The 23,525-nt window shown below is 43.4% G+C and overlaps 1 protein-coding gene across 1 annotated transcript in view; it reads left to right on the top strand.

Annotated features, from left to right (window-relative positions):
* The first annotated feature begins 864 nt into the window (after positions 1-864).
* LOC311123494 (lamin-A-like) overlaps positions 865-23,525 on the top strand; it is a 28,503-nt gene continuing 5,842 nt past the window's right edge. Inside the window, exons 1-4 of the mRNA XM_084158186.1 lie at positions 865-1,106; positions 3,104-3,495; positions 22,788-22,944; positions 23,361-23,486. Coding sequence (XP_084014312.1) covers positions 3,140-3,495; positions 22,788-22,944; positions 23,361-23,486 — 639 coding nt within the window. The 5' untranslated portion in view covers positions 865-1,106; positions 3,104-3,139. The remainder of the gene's footprint in view (positions 1,107-3,103; positions 3,496-22,787; positions 22,945-23,360; positions 23,487-23,525) is intronic.

The raw sequence follows: 23,525 nt of genomic DNA, 5'->3' as shown, positions 1-23,525 counted from the left end.
AGAGGGAGGGAGGGAGAGAAATGGGAGAGAGGGAGGGATTTAAAAAAAGACGGGGGCACCGCTGAACACAGTGAGCTGTTTGTGCTGGGATCTGTGACTCAGAGAGAGAAGGCCACAGAATTACAGGTTTTCTCCTCTGCTAGGGCCTCGCCAGGGTACTCCCATAGCCACTGGGCCTGTTCCATGCCATGCCCACACTCTCTATCCACAACGCGCACGCGCACTCACGCGCACACACACACACACACACACACACACACACACACACACACACACACCAGAAAAACCATCCTCTCCTGACATTGGACTTTATTGGACCTGTTCTTTCATTAACTCCACCCCGAGGCAATAAATACAAGATCCATCTTCGAGCAGAGATGGTAGAGACCTGGGAGCTTAGAAGATGACCTATGGGAATGACTATATTGGTGTACTGTGCTGTACCCTTCATTGGAAATATGACTATTTTCTTTGGGATTTTTGGTCTTTTCATTTTAAACAATTGTGAAAACGCAATATTTTTTGCAAGCTGACCGTAAGGTGATGATTTGCAATTACAGACTAATTTGTACTGTTCCGTACAGTTAAAGAATGGATAAGGGCGGATTTTCCATCCAACCATTTTTCTCTCTGTTTGCACTTGAAAGTGGAGCTTTTACTGACAGGCCAAATGTGCAAGGAGTTGGGATCACTGTGTCTGTGAGCCCACTGTGTGAATGAAAGAGAAAGGAAAAGAGAGTAAGAGAGAGACACCAGCGAGCTGAGTAGTTGCTGTGCTGTGTGTGGGCTCTGTCTGTATTAGTCCAGCCTGGCTCCTCCCTGCCCCTCCCTCTCTCCCTCCCTCTCTCCCTCCCTCCCTCCCTCCTTCCCTCTCTCTTCAGCGATACATGTGCAGGGAGAGACTGTGACGCAGCCATTCCAGAGTGTGAGCCAAAGGCACACAGACAGCCAGGCAGCACTGATCCTACTCCCTATACTCCACAGGGGCACACCAGACCCAGAGAAGAACACCTTATCTACAACACACACCGGCTGCTAAACTTCCAGAGGTCCGGCTGTGCAGACCACCAGGAGGCTTCCACTCACAACCTGACACTCCCACTAAGGTAAGACAAAGGCGTTTTAGCTCTGGTTGCACTTTGACTGACAGTTGTGAATGTGAGCCCACACTAACAGAGATGAGAGAATAGGTTCCTGCTTGTACCTTGATCTTGACGGCTACAGTGTACAGTTGAAATGTAATTTCACTTTCATTGTTGACCGGTTGGGGGCGTGGGATAACAACTCGGCTGGGACCTTTTTAAAGTATATGTCATTCAGTGTAGGTTACTGAAATGCATGGTTATTGGGGAAAGTTACTCTTTCCAAAAGTACCTCATTATCTATGGAAAGGACTTGACACGTTGTACATTATATGGAGTGTTAAGGTGTTCACATTTATCAGTTACTTATTTATCGTATGTGCTGTATCATTGCACGAGTAATGAAATAGATGTCATCTATCTGTTATTGAGTGATTCCTAACGACACCCAGACAAAAAAAGACCATGATTTGGGGGATTTTCACAAAATGTAGTCCATACAAAAGTCCTTTGGAAGAAGGATTGTTGACGTACACTGAGTGTACAAAACATTAGGAACACCTGCTCTTTCCATGACAGACTGACCAGGTGAAAGCTATGATGTCACCTGTTAAATCCACTTCAATCAGTGTAGTTGAAGGGGAAGAAACGAGTTAAAGAAGGATTTTTAAGCCTTGAGACAATTGAAACATGGATTGTGTATGTGTGCCATTCAGAGGGTGAATGGGCAAGACAAAAAATATTTAAGTTCCTTTGAATGGGGTATGGTAGTAGGTGCCAGGCGCACCGATTTGAGTGTGTCAAGAACTGCAACGCTGCTGGGCTTTTCACGCTTAAGTTTCCTGTGTGTATCAAGAACGGCCCACCACCCAAAGGACATCCAGCCAACTTGACACAACTGTGGGAAGCATTGGAGTCAACATGGGCCAGCATCCCTGTGGAACGCTTTCAACACCTTGTGGAGTCCATGCCCCGACGAATTGAGGCTGTTCTGAGGTCAAAAGGGGGTGCAACTCAATATTAGGAAGGTGTTCCTAATGTTTGGTACACTATGTGTATTTGAAATGTGTATCTAAAAGCATAATTGAGAAATAATTAATCAAAGTTGGCTTATTTATGACATTTTGGGCTTACCAAGTTATCCTGTAAGACTCCATTATGTTTCAGCTGTAGATGCTACAAAGCAAAAATTGGTGGCATATGAAGCTTTTCAGCTTGCTCTGTAATATGAGTAGTATTTACAGATATATATATTTTTTTACATGAATATATTATTTTTTATATTGCTAATTGTCAATATATTGTGGAAACATAATATACTCTACGGCCATATCAAAGTTCCAGAGTGGAATCTAAGCTAGTTTTTTGGCCTTCAAAAGCCTTTCATCCAGTACTTTCTGACAGTCATTTATTTCACTGCTGCCTCTGCCTGTCTAAACATTGAGACAGTGGTTCTTCATCTCCTAATCAGGGCATCCTGCTGTGTTTATTTATGTAGTGAGTCAAGGCTGTGGTATAATGACTGAGGTTTAGGCAAGCCGAATGTAAGTGGAGGGAGACAACCATCGGACAGATCTCTCAGAATTAATGACTCTGGCATAATTAGCAGGCTGTTAGTACTTCTTCACTCTGTCTCAACAAGCAGTTGGCCGACAAGGGAGATGATGCAGCTATTCTTTGCTTGCATAATGTTTGTTAATTGTTTTGTATGCTTCTGTAGTTCTTGAATACATATTTTGTATATTATCGTAATTGCCTGTTCACTGTGCAGACGCCAGACGGTGGGAATTTGACTTGCTCAGGAGAGAGCTAAAGTTGCTTAACCACCCAAACAGCAATTTAATAAGGCTTCTGATAGTGAGAGAGATGCATAGCTGTTACACGCCTAAACCCCACCCCACTCCTCCTTTACTATTTTCTATTTGGGCACATGCAAACTCACATGGTTCCCTCAGGCTTCACTATACTTGTTCTAACATTTTCTGTATCTTATGTTAATTAATTCATCCTTCCCTCCACAGCCTGTCTCCCAGCTAACCACCTGAACCACTTGCTGGATGTCCACTATGGAAACTCCGGGTCAGAAACGAACCAGCCGTGGCGGAGCCGCCACTCCGCTCTCCCCAACCCGTATCTCCCGCCTGCAGGAGAAGGACGACCTATGCAACCTCAACGACCGGCTGGCCGTCTACATTGACAAGGTGCGCTCACTGGAGGTAGAGAACGCTGGGCTGCGGCTCCGCATCACCGAGTCTGAGACCGAGATCAGCCGTGAGGTGACGGGCATGAAGGCGGCCTATGAGACGGAGCTCGCTGACGCCCGCAAGACCCTCGACTCGGTGGCCAAGGAGCGCGCCCGACTGCAGCTGGAGCTAGGCAAAGTCAAGGAGGAGTACAAGGAGCTCAAAGTCAGGTAGGACACATTAGACTGGCAGGGTTTCCCCTATAGGTTAGTTTTCCGTAGGCAGCATGCAAAGGCTGCAAACACCAAATGTTCAATTTAATTGAGGCCAAATGTTCTCGGTGGGGGGTAAGAGAGCTAGCGAAGATGGGGTGGCAGGAGTATTATTAGGGGAAACACTGGGATGGGGACGGAAAGGCAGGAGGTTTATGGGTAATCCTTTATCTGAATATGGTGTCATAAAGTGAGTCTATTGTAAGTTTCTGGCCGAGGGACACATTGGGTTCTGGCCAAGGGACTAATTAATTTAGTCTGAATTTGAAAGTGATTGTGCTTCAGCATGTAATCTCACTGACACACATCAATGACACACATTTACCTGCCTACAACCTCCTACATGATGATAGGGAGGGGCATATTCAAACCAGAGGATGAGACACCATCTCATTTCATTACACATAATTAGTGGTAACATTATTTCCCTGGACGGGCTCTGACTCATCAACCAGTGCATGTCTGCTCTTACTCCTTCACTACAGTCTTTCTCAATGAAGTAGATTTCCACTACTACAGTATGTTCCGCTCTCTCTTCCAAACCATAAGTACACCAGCCCTGAAGCCATTTTCAGTATGCTGGCACATTTGTCAGAGTGTTGATTAGATAAGCCTTTAGTAATAAATAATTGAATTGAACCCATTGCAACCTTTAATTCCAAGGCAGTTTGCCACTGAGGGTGTGAGTGGTAGTGCTTCTAATCCACACCTGGGTGATGCAACATCCATTTTGCACCAGAATGTACACTACCTATTAGTTCAACTCCAACTTCTAAAATACTTTAGAAAGAGGTGTGGAGAGCGACATGCCTGACATTAGTTGAGTACATTCCTGGTGGTTTTCAGCAGGTTGGGTAGTAAATACTGTATTCCCCCACACGGGGCCACGCCCCTGACAAACAGCTCGCTCTGTTTAGCTTGACTTACGAGTGTAATGACACACTCAACATTCCCACAATCCCATGCATGCAATGCGTTGTTACGCAACACGTTTCAATCAAAGCCTTTCCAGGTTAAGATAAAACATGCTTTAATCCAAACTCTGGTGTTGTAAGCACCATGCTCCAACCAACTGAGCCATCTGAACTGGCTGGGCAGGTTAGTTAGACCTTGGGGAGAATGTTAAAGGTATCTCTCTACCAGAGTTCAGTGGGTGAATGTGTCCACAGACAGAAAATAGCATACAACTCTCTCTCCTACTAGCAGGCAACAGCCTGCAATGACTCCACAGGAATGTTTGAAAGTCTTGGCAAAGTGCAAATCGGGTTGGAGTGCGTCTGAGAAAATGAAAGACAGTTGAAAGTATTAGTTGTATTTACTTATTCTTTTACTCTCCTACTTTGTTTCTTTTAACATACCATCATTTATGCATGGGGCTTCCTTCCAAAGGGAGTCGCAAACAGAGAATAGGAATATTTTTAAGCTATGCAAACACTGTCTTCAACAGCTTCTCATTGACATACCTCAGTGAGTTTCAACACTGTGCAATTGCAATGTTGAAGCAACGGCATCTGTACAGAGAGGTGGGTGGAGTCTTACTGGTCCAACCATAGTGCCATTGTGTTTTCACTTGGTGAATGTTTCAATTGATGTTTGCAGTGTATCCGTCAAGATGAAATGTACAGTATTTGGTGTGCCCAAGGTTGCAGGTGAGGGTGTGGCTCTGGGGTGGGTTTGTGTTTCAGTGTTGACCTTGGTCAGGGTGTGGACTTCTGGATGTTGACTTGAGGGTGTTGAGTTATTTAGGCTGTGTGAAGAAGTAGATGCATTTCAGAGTGTAGTGTCTCTCTTTAAAAACCAAGTCAGTTTGGTGATTGAATGGAATTTTACAGTTCACTTCTATTCTCTTTCCCATTGTGCCATAAGGTCCTTAGCTGAGTGAAAAATAGCAACAGCACCTATAACTATATTGCTTTCCAAAGGAAACCAATCATTTGTTACACGTGTGGTGGAAATGTATCACTCAGCCCCGTGTGGGCAGGCTCAGTCTCTTACTCTTCAGCTGGTGTGTTTGCCAGTGTTTGGTTGCCATGGCAGCTGGGGAGTCTTGATATGGGTGTGTGACAGGGTGGTGACTCAGAGGTTTTTCAAGGCTTTGGTTGTGGGAAGGGAAGGGGCTGCTGGCTGTGTCCTCTCCTTTAGGTCTGGACCTCTGGGGCAGTGCATCATCTTTATTAATAGTTAATACGTATCATCTAGTTCCCTATCAACACCATGTTATTACCACTTGCTGGTGCCCTATGAGGGCTTGCAATAATAATGCAAGTAAATGTAACTTTCTTATCAGAGACAGAGCAGTATACTGTCCCAGCAATGTGATTGACAAATAAACAGAAAGTGTGCATGTCCCTTTCAACGATATTGTTAGTCATTCAAATATTATAAAGCCCCATTACTGTAGGCCCTACATGCTGTATAGCTTGTACATTATACAGAGCCAAGCCCTCTCTAGCCCTGTTTTGATGTGTGCTGCAACAGATGTAACTGTCACTTACCATGGCCTATGACTGTACACACCTGTTCATAGACATGCCATTGGGCCATGCCACACAGACGTCTTTGTGTCGCACATGCAACTCCCCTGAGGGCAGACCACCGCCGTTGTGCTACTGGGATGTAAACTGCTCGTCTATAACCCAGTCTAGCTTGTAAATGATTTGCCAGGGGGGATAAAAACAAACCTTATTTGGCTAAAGCATGTTCCACTGTTAGGATAGAGGAAGAATCGCTAGGCTAGAACACAAGCGGGGTAGCCTAAAATATCGACTGCTTAACTAAGACGCTGCTATGCTACAATATGATTTGCTAAGCTTCAACATGAGCCCCAAGGCTCACACTCCCACATTCGTCAAGGTCTAGTCTAGTTATCCACTGTGGATGCTCCTCCTCTAGAACATAAGAGGAGCGGCGGACGCTAGTCTCGTGCCACAGTGCCTTCCATCTGTGCCAGTGGCTGTGAAACAGGAGCATATGTGGGGGAACCTGTTCCTGGTCGTCATTGGCAGGACAACCCCGTCTCCCCTCCCAGACAATGAATAGACGTCTGGATGAATAGACTGCTTTGTGTTGACAATATACTTTTGTCCAGTTTACAATGCGAATTATATTGTTAACCTGTTGCTTTTTAACCTTTTTCTTCACACCTGGAAGTAAAGATGGTTCACTAATCTATTGCAGACTGTTAAACAATGATGAAATGTTGTAGGCATTCATGATCAAAGGTGGTGGAGTAGGCTATATCATTGAGGGATTTCAAAAGTCAATAGCCGCGCCCATTTCCGGATTTCTAGAGTCTGTGTTTATTGAGCGCTTTTCCAAGGTTGCTGTGTGCCATACCTGTTGGCACAGAGTAACAGATCAGCGTAGCTAAGGGTGGGGCAGGACTGGAAAAGTCTAACACAATGGATCATTTGTTAAGATCTTCTAACACTTGTAGGGCTATGATGTTTTGTCTGTTTATTGAGGGTACGGTATGCAGGATACTTCTAAATGTTCATTATAATTCATATGATTACAGTGTGAAGTATCCCAACATATTTCCTTTTTTACTTGTGTTTTCATTCCAATGACATGAATGATGGAACATCTGATATCACGTCATTTGGCTTCTTTATGTCTGCCAACTTGTAACACTTTGGGACTATCAGACAACACAGCAGGAAGTACACTTATCATATAGCACAAACACATTTCCTTCATTAAGAAAGTTTGTTCTCACAGTTTCCTTTCCACACACACACACATAGTATTGTACAGCTAACCTTGTGGGGACACAATTCAGTCCCATTCAAAATCCTATTTTCCCTAACCCGTACACTTACCCTAACCCTAGCTCCTAACCCTAAAACTAACCCTAGCTCCTAACCCTAAACCTAATTCTAACACTAATTCTAACCTTAACCCTAAACCCCCTAGAAATAGCATTTGACCTTGTGGGGACCAACAGAATGTTCCCAGTTGGTCAAATTTAGGTTTGTTTACTATTCTTGTGGTGTGGTCCCAACAAGAATAGTTAAACACGTACACACACACAGCACATGTTTTACTATCTTTGTGGGGACCTAACATTTATTTCCATTCAAAATCCTATTTACCCTAAACCTAACCCCTAACCCTAATTGCAACCCTAAACCTAACCCCTAAGCTTCAAATAGCCTTTGTCCTGGTGGGGGATTTCCGGTACCCACAAGGATAGTAATACAAGGAGGCTAATTGGTCTATTTTTAGGCCCAAATATTTTCTAAACACATAGTTTGGTTACCACTAGTAACCAAGGAGTATACTGCTACTTTTAGCTCAGGGAAACTCTAAACAATTTGCTGACGTGTAATGCACTCTACTTCCATTTAATCATGTGAATGTTTGGTGGGGCTGACACATAGCTGGACAATAGGAGGAACCCATTGAAGTCCATTTGTTATGCTAAAGTGTTTGAATTAAGTCCTTCTCCCCTAAAATGGACAAGAGCAATGAATGATGATGTACCAAAGCTGTTCAAATACTCTGTGGTTCTGCACTCAAACATCCTCTCAATACAGGCTTTTGGCTCACAATCCCTCAGGATATGAATGTCTAAAGTACACAATAGAAACAGGGAAAGTACACCAGAGAGAGAGAGAAATAGTTGGTGAACATCCTTAATTGTGCAGAACAGAACTTGAATTGAAGAGAAGAAGGAACACTTCTTATTCAACAAATAGTCTATCTTTGGTACAGTTTGTGAGGCACAAATAATAAATATTTGGTTTCTAAAACGCTCGCTCTTCATGGAACAAATAGAAACTCGACAGAGTGCAGCCTTTTTCCCCCCTCGTTTTCCTCAGGGAAGAGATGTGTACCATGACAGTTTATTATACTCCAGCTTCTCCCAGGAGGTTTGGATCACCACTCTCTCTGTAAACTCACTCGAGGGCAGCGTCATATTCTACCAGCATGTCCTCAGCCTGTATCATGTGACGCAGTGTGACCTTCTCAAGTTATACAGAACCAAGGGGGTCTGTCTGGACCGCAGGCTCCCTGGATTTGGGTGACACACTTTATTTTGGCCACAAATGAAACCTGTTGTTGTGTGACCTGCTATTAGAGACACAGGTTTAGGCTTATTGAAAATGTGTAAGTATATTTAAATAATGTTATTGAAAAATTGTTTGAACAACCAGTACTCTTTGTTTTCATGTCGTTGATTTATTATTGAGTGCATTTTACAGTGTTTACTGTGTCATTAGTAGTTATTTCAACTAGTGTATTGACTAGCAATGCATAGGTAGCTTGATGGTTGACTGTAGTTACACAACAATGTTAATAGTAGTTGTACAATTGATGGCTATTCTAATATATTGTTTTGTCTTTTAATTTAGTGTCTTTTAGGTCTTGTGGGAGTATACCTAGCCTGGTCCTGTGGCTTCTTGCTCCACTAGCGCTAAGACTGTAAATGTGATGTCTGCTATATAGAGCTCTCTTTGTTGGAGTTTTGATAATTAAAGAGTAGTGTTTCGGTAGGTGGACTTTCGGTAGACCAGTACTGTGTTCCGAGAAGGCATTGGTGGGCTGGACGAGTGTGTGTGTGTAGAGCAGTGTTTGGATCAGAGTTTCCATAACACTTTGATTCTATTCAGGACCCAGCCAAACTGAATGAGTCATCCGCTCGCTAAAAGGGTAAATCACTTTAAGATGCTGGGCCTCTGCAGAATCACACATGCTCACTCCACACGAACACACATCATACTTAGACACACACATTACATGTACACAAATGCAAATTAAAACACACACGTCTCAAAGTAAGTCATGCACACTCAACACACTGGGAAGTTCCCATTTGGTAGTGGATGAAGTGGGTGTGACCTCAAACTTCCTAATCTGGTCAGTAATATAACTGCCAGTTGATGACCACAACTCTGAATGCTCATTAACTCACAAGTATATTTGAGATAATCAATACATCTGAAGCGTTTTCATTTCATTCAACAGAGCTTGATGTTTGCATGGAGCATTTTGAGCATTCAGGAATACCTCCAGATGTTTTGCATTTTGTGTCACTAACAATCACTCTTGTTTACTGGAGCCTATACAATCCAAGCTTTAAAAGGATTATTGTGATGGTTAACCAGATGCAGGCCAATGTTGTCCAATGCACTCCTCAATGCAAGTGCTCATTAGGGAAATGTTTACTGACGTTTACATACCGTAGAGCAGAAGCGAACTCATCTTTACCTCTTAAAGCTGGAATATGTAACTTTTTGGGCGACCTGACCAAAGTCACAGAAATGTGTGTTATAGATCTGTCATTCTCATTGAAAGCAAGTCTAAGAAGCAGTAGATCTGTTCTATGTGTGCTATTTCTATGCTTCCTGTTCTTAAGTTTCATTTGTAATATTTTGGTTATGGAAAATACATTTCACAGTTGTTTAGATGGTACAATGATTCTCTACACTATACTTGCTTGTTTTGTCACAAACTGAAATTAGGCGAACTATTAGAATTGTAGCATCCGGGAAATGGCGGAGCGATTTCTGCTTAGTGCATCTAACAACAGTTTTGTGCTGTTACAGACTTATTCCCATGGGCTAGAATAGGCTAAAGAATGTTAAAGCTAACACTGCTCCTCCTCATATGTGCAACACAGTCTGCTGTATTAGTTCCATAATGCTAACGTTAGCGCCACTCCCCATCTATTCACATTACATCTACATATGTCTCCAGAGTGGCGCAGTGGTCTAAGGCACTGCATCGCTGTGCTAGCTGTGCCACTAGAGATCCTGGTTCGAATCCAGGCTCTGTCGTAGCCGGCAGCGACCGGGAGACCCATGGGGCGGCGCACAATTGGCCCAGCGTCGTCCAGGGTAGGGGAGGGAATGGCCGGCAGGGATGTAGCTCAGTTGGTAGGGTTGTGGGTTCGATTCCCACGGGGGGGCCAGTATGAAAAATAAAAAAATAATGTACGCACTCACTAACTGTAAGTCGCTCTGGATAAGAGCGTCTGCTAAATGACTAAAATGTAATGTAAAATGTATTCACATGGCACCACAGCAGAGCTTTCATTGTAACTCAATGCAGCTGCATGGGGTAATAGGCCTCAGATCAGTTAAGCTCTGACTCTGTTCAGTGGTGTGTCCAGAACATTTTGAATGGGGTGGCCAAGGTGGGACACACCCAGTTTAGGGGGACCATACCATTTTGAACCAGGATTTTATTTTCAATTGAATTATGATGGTTTAATGCATTAAATGCTTCAGCTTAGGTTTGGTACATTTTCCCTGTTCAAATAAATCATAAATCAATTCCAAAAGTTTTGTTAGTGTTTGCATTCGAGGTCTGGATTTTATATAAGGGGGCGGCAGGTAGCTTAGTGGTTAGTGCCAGTAACCGAAAGGTCGCTGGTTCTAATCCCCGAGCCGACTAGGTGAAAAATCTGCCGACGTGCCCTTGAGCAAGGCACTTAACCCTAATTGCTCCTGTAAGTCGCTCTGGATAAGAGAGTCTGCTAAATGACAAAACATTTAAAAAATCAAATGTGTTAGCATACAGCAGTAAATTGACTTGAAAGCGACATCCAGAGAGCAAATTATACCGTGACATTCGGGGGGTCTCTATTTTTTTGGCTCAACCTCCTATGTGTGCTTGCGCGTGCACAAATTAATTTTTATCAGCTTCATAGTAAATGCATGTAATTTAACTGTAAAAATATATTACCTTTTTAATGTGTCATGAACACAACCAGTCTCATGATGTTCTCATTTGATTGGTAAACAAATCACTTCAAACAGTAGGTCAAGTAGGTTACCTGCACATGTTTGTCTACTCCAATATAAGTCCAGCATCTGAACTGTGCACCCACCATTTGAATGGAAAGGGATATTACAAACGCCATAAGTGTTATGACATTCAGCCTACAAAGTATTGTGTATTCATGGTTGCCAAGGGAAGCCAGGATCCCCAAAAATTAACAATAAAAAAAAAAGAAACAAACTTATAAAATGATTTCTCATTCGTGTCCAACTATCTTTCATAATTTTCATTCAATTCACCAGAGAAAGCATCCAGATCAATATATTCAAAGACGACCTATCTGATCTCCACATTTCTGGGGGGGGCCATTGGGGTGGCCAACCATATATAAAAAAATTAAAAAATGTTTTTTGGGGGGGGGGGCGTGGCCACCCTGGGACACCCCCTGGACACGCCACTGGCTCTGTTTGCTCTGTCAAAGCCAATCATACACTGTTTGTTGTTCATCTACATGGAGCGTATGTTCTACCAAGGTTGGCTGCACCAATATTGAATGAAAAAGATAACTCTAGAAATTAATTTAGACTTTGATTTCAGTATGCAGTAGTTTGATTTCATGTTAACTAGTGTTATAAGACGAGTGTTACAAGTGGTAAGACAAGGACAAACTGGCTAACCTGTGTTCTCTAGTTATCTACCTTATCAGGGCTAGATAATCAAATCAAACAACGATAGCTAGCTCTTATGCCAACATGCAGACTGAATGAAAGGGCACTGGGCTTCTGACTCATGTCATGGTGAATCACTAACTAATCATTATAAGCAGAACCAGGCCTGTGTCACTTATACAGAGAGCTACATAAAAGGCCTTATCTGTAGGAGAGACGCTTTCTTTTCCTCATCGCTGGCCATGTGTTTGAATGGGGATATTATGGGAGGCACAAGCAGGGTCATGTTCAATAGACATGACAAGGGGAGAAAACATTTCAAAATGGGGGGATTTTATTTTTCTGTTTCAAAACGTTTTGAACCTACTGAGCATCACCCATGTGTAGGATGTTTATGTGATATGAAATGGCCTCCTCTCCATATCTCCCCCTCTCTCTTCTTGTCTATTTGAAACGCACCAAGGAAGTTATCAGTCATGGGCACCATGATGTTGGTGGTGAAACTCTATTCCCATCTGCCCATATGGATGTGGTGAGTGGGTGGCTTCTGGCTATGGCTGGGTTGTTTTCCCCTTGTGATTTATCTCTCTTTCTCACGCGCACACACACGGAATGAAAACAATCCCTTCCATTGTATTTGATCCCAGAAGAGACATGATCATGTGCCAGCCTGTACTTATTATTGTATTATGTTATTTTAATGTCAGAGTTGCGTAGCCCATTTGGAAGATCCCCATGTCCTCTTAACAATGCTTCTAAATTATGTTCACATAAACAACCTTTAGTTGAAGTAATACTATGACATACTTAAACATTTTGTTGAATCAATACAGAAGTAACAGTTGAACCAATCCATGGTCTGAATACTGAACTTTATCTTTCATACGAACCGAAAATCTTTCATTTAATCAATGCTGTTTTCAGAGTTCTCCTGAAACTCCATTGACACATTGTATAGTCTGGCTGTTGGTCTTGAAAAACTCTACTGCTATTTCTGGACCCTGTTTGCACTACGACCCCATTATTCAACAGCCTTCCTTTTTCCCTCTGTATTCTCTGTTTCCTAAACGTACCACTTTGAAAATGGGATTGGAAAGGATTGCTATTAATAGGGATGGGAGCCCAAAGATCGTCTTTAGGGATAGAGGACTGCCGGTAATTTCCAACTTCCAAGGAACCCCACCCACACGTGTTCACACATGTAAGCCAGACGGGCGGGGCGTCGTTCCTTAGTAGCGCACCGTACCATACAGATCAATCAACCATTACAACTCTGTGCAGTGGAAGACTGTGTAGTAACACCGGAGAGGGAGGGGGTGATTACGTTCTCATTCCTAACAGACCCCCTAATAGCACTGAGAGGCCAGAGGGCTTTTTGCACCGCCTGATTGACTGTGTGACTATTGAGATTTGGCCTTTCCCATTAGTGGGGTGATTTAGCATTGACCGCCTTACTACGGTATACTGTTAGCCCGTTAGCCTGCACTGATAGGGAAATGGCTGTTTACAAGGTGGGTGACTGTAATTTACTGTGCGTAACAGAGTGAGAGTCAGAAAGTAGGTGTGGTAATATAATGAGGGGACCAGAGGATGGGTGCACATACACACAGTATAGGAGCGTTCATAGTTGTCTATAATCATGCCGCTGTAGTAGTTGTGTGTAAAAAGTAATTTGGACAAGAACCATATGTATCCCTAGTTAAAATGAACAGTGTTTAGTATTGTTCATATGCTTCCTATCCTTTAAAAAATGATATAGAGTGCATGCAATGAATGATCTGTTTAACATCAACTTCATGGGAAACAGATACGATCTCTGGTTTCTGGCTGGTCTTCATAGTGAATCATTATTTAGCCGTTACTGCTGCCAGGACATTAAAAGCCTTTAAGACTGTGGGTATTCCGCATGCTGCATCTGTCATATTGTAGTAATTATAGGCTAGATTTTCCACCAGGAGCCTAACAGGAAAGCTTTTCCAAATAGGCCTATAAGGGAGGAAAGCTTTTCGACAGAGTTTAGCTCTGAAATATGCTCAAAGTAAGCATCGGCAGTGAAAATTCTACATGTTTATCCATTCCATCCAAAATGTGGGGAAATGCCATACTTTAGGCCTGATGAGTAGGCCTTTGTTGTCATAGCAACGGCACAGCAAAACAGCCAGGATTGTGGGCTTTTCCTTTTGTGTGTATATATATATATATATATATATAATTTTTTTTTTTTTTGGGGGGGGGGGGCTCCATTCTCATCATTGAGGTGGACAAAGATAGCAGTGAGTCACCCAAGAGTGGCGGCTGAACCAACACATTCCTCCCCTTTCTCTCTCTCCTCACCTCTTTCTCCCACTCTCTCTCTCACACACTCTACTAAACTGTCTTTCGGCAGTAGCTCTGCTGCTCTCTTTATGTACACTGGAAAACGTTTAGAGACAGAGCTCTTTGTCCTTTGTCCTTTAAGTCATATGTGGTCTTTGATAACACTGTTGTCACAACAGTAATCTCTCGTGGACAGATTCTCGTGGACAGATGAAACGGCAAGAATCTGTCATGGCTCTCATAGAATTATGTGATTACGAGCAGCAGTAGATCCTGGTTTTGGGTTTTCGTCGTTGATTACTTGGACGAATCGGGATTGGGCGAAGGCGGTGCTTAAACTGGTGCAGTGATTTTCAAGCCTGTGTGCGGATGATCAACACTTTCCACTAGATTCAACAGCCACAAGGTCAAAATTGTCTGTATGTAAAAATTAATGGAAACTAAAATGTGCATTTTGGCCATGATAAACACGGGGGAAATTAGTGGAAGGGAGGGGTTTGTCCGAGAGTTTCCGTTTGCGAGGGAGGAGACTTCGCTTCCTTCCTTTGCACAAAGGTAATCACAATTGTTAACGCCATTCCCCCCCAGAAGTAAAACAGGAATTGACAAACTTTTTCGCAAGATAATTTTACTTCTGGGTAACCGGGATTATCACAACAGTAATGTGCACAGGAGAAACAGTTGGGCTACAGTGTGTTCGAAGCATCATCGACTTGTTCCTATTTGCAGCATATTTCTCTTATCTAAATCAGACCGTTAACTGTAGGCTTCCTTAACTCCTTTTCTTTACATGGTTTCTAGATGCCTGGCTCAATGGCCTATGAATAATTGTGACAATTGAACACAACACACCCTATATGCTATAAATACAGTACACCGGTTAGGTTCTTTATCCCCTAAAATTCAGTTGTATAAACTGTCCACATCCAACACATGCTGTTTTGATAAACAGAATTCCATCCACACTGGTTTCTGAGGTGTGGTCCAAGTTTGGATGGATTCAAATGTAAACTTACTTCAAAGTGAATTTTGCTCTACAAATGTATTCAGTTTGCACACACACATTTTCTCCCTTTCACACATTCACGCTCAGGCATGAGATTCTCCAATGTCCTCCCATTGTTTACAGGTCATGCATTCCATTGAGTTGACATCCTGGAGCAAACAAACGCATTGCAGTCATAGATACACAGGCATTCACATTCAATATCATCCATATCCTCAACACTAGAGCTGATCAACAATGCCATTCATATTCATTATCACCTATATCCTCAGTACTACAGCTGATGAACAAAGTTACTGACACACATCACATCCAATATTGCCATACTCCGGTCATTCACATTCTGTCATCACAGCCAGGCCTCCTGTATTACCATGTCCTATTACCATTCGATGTCACCTTCTACCAGCCATTCACATGAGATAATGTCATGTAAACTCAGCAAAAAAGGAAACGTCCCTTTTTCAGGACCCTGTCTTTCAAAGATAATTAGTAAAAATCCATATAACTTCACAGATCTTCATTGTAACGGGTTTAAACAGTTTCCCATGCTTGTTCAATGAACCATAAACAATTAATGAACATGCACCTGTGGAACGGTCGTTAAGACACTAACAGCTTACAGACGGTAGGCAATTAAGGTCACAGTTATGAAAACTTAGGACAGTAAAGAGGCCTTTCTACTGACTCTGAAAAACACCAAAAGAAAGATGCCCAGGGTCCCTGCTCATCTGCGTGAACATGCCTTAGGCATGCTGCAAGGAGGCATGAGGACTGCAGATGTGGCCAGGGCAATAAATTGCAATGAGACGCCTAAGACAGCGCTACAGGGAGACAGGACGGACAGCTGATCGTCCTCGCAGTGTCAGACCACGTGTAACAACACCTTCACAGGATCGGTACATCCGAACATCACACCTGCGGGACAGGTACAGGATGGCAACAACAACTGCCCGAGTACGTCTGGGACCTGTTTGATCGGAGGGTGAGGGCTAGGGCCATTCCCCCCTGAAATGTCCGGGAACTTGCAGTTGCCTTGGTGGAAGAGTGGGGTAACATCTCATAGCAAGAACTGGCAAATCTGGTGCAGTCCATGAGGAGGAGATGCACTGCAGTACTTAATGCAGCTGGGGGCCACACCAGATACTGACTGTTACTTTTGATTTCGACCCCCCCTTTGTTCAGGGACACATTATTCTATTTCTGTTAGTCACATGTCTGTGGAACTTGTTCAGTTTGTCTCAGTTGTTGAATCTTGTTATGTTCATACAAATATTTAAACATGTTAAGTTTGCGGAAATAACAGTTGACAGTGAGAGGATGTTTCTTTTTTTGCTGAGTTTACATGCTTATTATTTACATTCTATATCACCATAGATTCAGTACCAGAGCTGATCCACATAGCTCACTAGCCATAATAAATGGCCCACCACCCACACACAAGCTACAGTTCTAGAGGCATTAATGTAGCCCCAGCATGAAATGTTTAGATGTCTTATTTATTTTACCTCTCTTTCATAACGTCTGAGATCCCCAGAGATTGGAAAGCTGCCGCGGTCATCCCCCTCTTCAAAGGGGATGACACTCTAGATCCAAACTGCTACAGACCTATATCCATCCTGCCCTGCCTTTCGAAAGTATTTGAAAGCCAAGTTAACAAACAGATCACCGACCATTTCGAATACCACCGTACCTTCTCCGCTATGCAATCCGGTTTCCGAGCTGGTCACGGGTGCACTTCAGCCACGCTCAAGGTCATAAACGATATTATAACCACGATTGATAATAGACAGTACTGTGCAGCCGTCTTCATCGACCTGGCCAAGACTTTCGACTCTGTCAACCACCGCATTCTTATTGGCAGACTAAAATAGCCTTGGTTTCTCAAATGACTGCCTCGCCTGGTTCACCAACTACTTCTCAGATAGAGTTCAGTGTGTCAAATCGGAGGGCCTGTTGTCTGGACCTATGGCAGTCTCTATGGGGGTGCCACAGGGTTCAATTCTTGGGCCGACACTTTTCTCCGTGTATATCAATGATGTCGCTCTTGCTGCTGGTGACTCTCAGATCCACCTCTACGCAGACGACACCATTTTGTATACATCTGGCCCTTCATTGGACACTGTGTTAACAAACCTCCAAACGAGCTTCAATGCCATACAACAATCCTTCAGTAGCCTCCAACTGCTCTTAAACACTAGTAAAACTAAATGCATGCTTTTCAATCGAACGCTGCTGGCACCCGCCCACCCGACTAGAATCACCACTCTCGACGGGTCTGACCTAGAGTATGTGGACAACTACAAATACCTAGGTGTCTGGTTAGACTGTAAACTCAACTTCCAGACTCACATAAAGAATCTCCAATCCAAAGTTAAATCTAGAATCGGCTTCCTATTTCGCAACAAAGCCTCCTTCACTCATGCTGCCAAACATGCCCTCGTAAAACTGACTATCCTACCGATCCTTGACTTCGGCGATGTCATTTACAAAATAGCCTCCAACACTCTACTCAGCAAATTGGATGTAGTCTATCACAGTGCCATCCGTTTTGTCTCCAAAGCCCCATACACTACCCACCACTGTGACCTGTACGCTCTTGTTGGCTGGTCCTCACTACATGTTCGTCGTCAAACCCACTGGCTCCAGGCCATCTATAAATCACTGCTAGGCAAATCCCCGCCTTATCTTAGCTCATTGGTCACCATAGCAGCACCCACCCGTAGTCTGCGCTCCAGCAGGTATATCTCACTGGTCATTCCCAAAGCCAACACCTCCTTTGGCCGCCATTCCTTCCAGTTCTCTGCTGCCAATGACTGGAACGAATTGCAAAAATCTCTGAAGCTGGAGACTCTTATCTCCCTCAATAACTTTAAGCATCAGTTGTCAGAGCACCTTACCGATCACTGCACCTGTACACAGCCCATCTGAAATTAGCCCACCCAACTACCTCATCCCTATATTGTTATTTATTTTGCTCTTTTGCACCCCAGTATCTCTATTTGCACATAATCTCTTGCACATCTAGCATTCCAGTGTTAATACTATTGTAATTATTCTGCACTATAGCCTATTTATTGCCTTACCTCCATAACTTGCTACATTTGCACACACTGTATATATATTTTCTGTTGTATTTTTGACTTTATGTTTTTTTACCCCATATGTAACTCTGTGTTGTTTTTATTGCACTGCTTTGCTTTATCTTGGCCAGGTCGCAGTTGTAAATGAGAACCTGTTCTCAACTGGTTTACCTGGTTAAATAAAGGTGAAAAAAACAAAAAAACAAAAATAAACACTGAAAATATCTGGACACAAGCGCTTTACTGTTCCAACTCAGTGTGCAAGTTAGGCTATACACACATGCAGACACACAAACTCACTCACACCTCATAACACAGGACTAACATCCCTATGTTGGGTTATTCTGGGTTCTCCCATGTCTATTATATTTTAATGACTATTTTAAAATATTCCACACAAACAACACCCTCCTAACCACTGGAACAGTGAGAACTTCATTAGGGCCACAGTTAGGCTATAAGCCAGAGGGAACTTGGCCCCACCAAAGGTGGTTAAATGTAACAAATATTGTTGAACATAGGTTGTAAAAATGACAATAACAGTATAGTAACTGCGGTTTCATTTGCCCCCAGTCACTAAGCTGTCTGTCTTGATTAACTTGTTTTTGGTTGAAAGCTTTGCTGTTTAGTGGGACATGTCTTATGCCTTCCAAGTACCTGCGCGTATGAGGGCCTGTGTATGTGTGAGTATCTATGACATAAGAGCTAGGCCTTTCTAAAACAGTGACTCTTATTGCAGTTCAGTGGAAATATTTCAGCACAGGAGCCAACCGGAAAGAATTCCTTTCTTCTTAGCGCTCTCTTCCAGATAAAAAGCCTCTCACCTCTCCCTGTCTGGCCTGTCCGGCTACAGTACCAGCACATTACTCACATGACTCCTTGTTCACGTCCCACTGAGCTCTCCTGTGTGTCACTGCCAGTCAGGCTTATCAGTACAAGCTGTTAGACTGATCCCCTCCATCCACACAGGTGGAAAATAAGCTAAATATGACCCCAGTGTCAGTCATAAAGTCTAATGAGTAGAGCCCAATCAAATCTACACAGGGGTAGAGTTTCCTTAAGCCACTAGAAATACTGGTTTAATTAATTCAGATCAAACTAGGCAGTGTACTGCTACATGTATAGCTAAGTTATTATTTATTAAATATGCAGACAATGTTTTTAATGGACCCTTTCTACATACTAATATGCCTCTGTACATTGTAATTGCTGGATCTTGTCCATCATCACTGTAATATATGTATGGGTGTTAGTGTTCCTGTGCATGAAGGGTGTTGGGTCTTTGTTTTCATGCAAATGGTTATGTCTGTGTGGGTGGCCGTGATGGTGCTGGTGCTGGTAAATGGGGTTGGATACCACCTGTTAGTCCATCAATCACTCTCTGGGCCTTTGTGAAATCTGAGATGGGACTAAGGCTAGTCAGTGTGTGGCAGAGCATAATTCTACTCCATTGTAGACGGTATGTGTGTTCTTGTACAGTGTAGGCTATACAGGCATTTCCATATAGTTCTGATTTTCTGTGTCTTTTATTGAATTCATGCATACATTTGGATGAAAGAGGTTGTTTTAGGCTGGCAGTGGCTGGGGGAGCATGAGGGCTAAGTGGTGGGTTAGTGGTCTGGATGCCATCTCCCAAGCAGATGGGCGTCATTAGTGACAATGAACATTGAACTACAGGGGCCAAATGTAATAACGGGGAATCTATTTCCTGCTTGGCTTTCACAGTGCGCCAGCCAAACTGGTATGAAGCTCAAGCTACCACTTTCTCTTCATCTTCTGTTTTGGCTATATCGTTTTTCCACGGTCCGAGTCCAAGTTTTTTTTTTTTACCACTACTGCAAATTGATGCCTGCTTTAGAGGTCTGACAAAAGAAAACACGCACATGCCAACAAATGTGAATGCTTTTGATTTAAGCCTTTTCCAGACTATTCTCTGCTTTACTCGTAGAGAACAGGCTACTCTGGTGAATAGTACTCGTTTAATAAAGTTAGATCAAAGCTGAATCAATGTCTGCAAGATCACATAATGATAGTATTCTACATAACAGAACCGATTATAATAGTATGACGTTACTGTAAGAACAAAACACCAACGCATTTTTCTCTCGTGGCCAAAACTGAAAAGCGTGTGTCGCTAGGTAAAATACACAAGTAGGCTATGCTACAGTTTCTTAACACCATCTTTTCTCAAATTCGCTCTGTACATCATTCAAAACAACACTGTAGGCTACTTCGAAACAACACTGTATAACTCAAGAAGATCTAAATGCATGTCCCCATGAAACTGAGTGAGCTCAAATTTTTGGTAATCAGATGGTAAAACTTAAAGAATGATCATTCACGATTGACAGTGAGAAATGTGAAGGGAAGGAGACCACAAAAATGTGTGTGTAAAGAAATGAAGGCGCATAACGTGAGCCGTACGTGCAGAAGCTCCAGGAACTTTAGTCCATGGAAAAAAGGTCAGGGAAAAGTTGGATCTGCAGCCACTCCATTTGATTTTAACTGGGATTCCCTCAGGAGTGCCTATGTTGGCCTTTGTTTCGAACAAGGGTGAGCTTGATTCAATTATATGTTCCGGTCAATTCATTTCAATGCAATGCAATATGATTTGAGTTCAGTTAGGGACAGCTCAAGGCATTCATGATTCTTTCACAGGTAGTGAGTATGTTATCCCAGAATCAGAACCAATGTGGATAAGGAATTGTCAATAGGAAGTTGATGCACAGAGGTTACTAGACAGTTTGATGCTTTGTAAGAGCCTAAATGCATAACAGCTTTTATTGTAATCATACTGCATTAGACCCAAGTTGCTCAAACACCGACAGTGTTATTGAAAAAGGAAACTGATATACACTTCTCAAAAAAATAAAGGGAACACTAAAATAACACATCCTAGATCTGAATGAATGAAATAATCTTATTAAATACTTTTTTCTTTACATAGTTGAATGTGCTGACAACAAAATCACACAAAAATTATCAATGGAAATCAAATTTATCAACCCATGGAGGTCTGGATTTGGAGTCACCCTCAAAATTAAAGTGGAAAACCACACTACAGGCTGATCCAACTTTGATGTAATGTCCTTAAAACAAGTCAAAATGAGTGTGTGTGGCCTCCACGTGCCTGTATGACCTCCCTACAACACCTGGGCATGCTCCTGATGGGGTGGCGGATGGTCTCCTGAGGGATCTCCTCCCAGACCTGGACTAAAGCATCTGCCAACTCCTGGACAGTCTGTGGTGCAACGTGGCGTTGGTGGATGGAGCGAGGCATGATGTCCCAGATGTGCTCAATTGGATTCAGGTCTGGGGAACGGGCAGGCCAGTCCATAGCATCAATGCCTTCCTCTTGCAGGAACTGCTGACACACTCCAGCCACATGAGGTCTAGCATTGTCTTGCATTAGGAGGAACCCAGGGCCAACCGCACCAGCATATGGTCTCACAAGGGGTCTGAGGAGCTCATCTCGGTACCTAATGGCAGTCAGGCTACCTCTGGCGAGCACATGGAGGGCTGTGCGGCCCCCCAAAGAAATGCCACCCCACACCATGACTGACCCACCGCCAAACCGGTCATGCTGGAGGATGTTGCAGGCAGCAGAACGTTCTCCACAGCGTCTCCAGACTCTGTCACGTCTGTCACATGTGCTCAGTGTGAACCTGCTTTCATCTGTGAAGAGAACAGGGCGCCAGTGGCGAATTTGCCAATCTTGGTGTTCTCTGGCAAATGCCAAACGTCCTGCACGGTGTTGGGCTGTAAGCACAACCCCCACCTGTGGACGTCGGGCCCTCATACCACCCTCATGGAGTCTGTTTCTGACCGTTTGAGCAGACACATGCACATTTGTGGCCTGCTGGAGGTCATTTTGCAGGGCTCTGGCAGTGCTCCTCCTGCTCCTCCTTGCACAAAGGCGGAGGTAGCAGTCCTGCTGCTGGGTTGTTGCCCTCCTACGGCCTCCTCCACGTCTCCTGATGTACTGGCCCGTCTCCTGGTAGCGCCTCCATGCTCTGGACACTACGCTGACAGACACAGCAAACCTTCTTGCCACAGCTCGCATTGATGTGCCATCCTGGATGAGCTGCACTACCTGAGCCACTTGTGTGGGTTGTAGACTCCGTCTCATGCTACCACTAGAGTGAAAGCACCGCCAGCATTCAAAAGTGACCAAAACATCAGCCAGGAAGCATAGGAACTGAGAAGTGGTCTGTGGTCACCACCTGCAAAACCATTCCTTTATTGGGGGTGTCTTGCTAATTGCCTATAATTTCCACCTGTTGTCTATTCCATTTGCACAACAGCATGTGACATTTATTGTCAATCAGTGTTGCTTCCTAAGTGGACAGTTTGATTTCACAGAAGTGTGATTGACTTGGAGTTACATTGTGTTTTTTAAGTGTTCCCTTTATTTTTTTGAGCAGTGTATTTAACTACCTGTCTCAACAGAAATGGGAAGAAGGAGTCGGACCTGGAGGCTGCTCTGGCCCGGCTGAGGGATTTAGAGGCTCTGTTGAACTCTAAAGATGCCTCCCTGTCCACCGCCCTGGGGGAGAAACGCTCTCTAGATGCTGAGGTCAGGGACCTGAAGGCCCAGCTAGCCAAGGTAAGAGACTAGTGGTAAAGGCCTAATGGATAACTGTGACAACTCTGAATTCTACACATACTGCATACTCGCACCTCAGGTACAGGTTTCAGACTGCATATAATTGGATGAAAAAAAACTCCCCTACCGGAAATTATATTTTTTCTTCCATTGTATATAAAGAAAAATGGTTACATTTAAAGAACTATCAATTGTGAATAGGATTTTTGGGTAAGTGCTGTAACAAGTTCAGTGCATCATCATGGATCGTTCTATGCCACCTTTTGGTCACGTAAGTGAACTACAGTTTCACCCTGTCATGAGTTGACATCCTACATGCAACTCCTCTATTCCTCCTTGCCAAAGGATCAACAAATTTGTCATATCTAACATAACCCTAAAGATAATCATCCAACTTTAAACTCTCTGTCCCTTAGCTGGAGACCGGTCTGAGCGATGCTAAGAAGCAGCTTCAGGATGAGATGCTGAGGAGAGTGGATGCTGAGAACCACCTGCAGACCCTCAAGGAAGAACTGCAGTTCCAGAAGAACATCTACGGAGAGGTGAGACTCTCTCTCTCTCTCTCTTACCTCACACTTACC

This window comes from Coregonus lavaretus, assembly GCF_964263955.1.
Source record: "Coregonus lavaretus genome assembly, chromosome: 3".
In the NCBI taxonomy this organism is placed as follows: domain Eukaryota; kingdom Metazoa; phylum Chordata; class Actinopteri; order Salmoniformes; family Salmonidae; genus Coregonus; species Coregonus lavaretus.
Note: the sequence above shows the minus strand (reverse complement) of the source record. Positions and strands in the feature narration are given on the sequence as shown.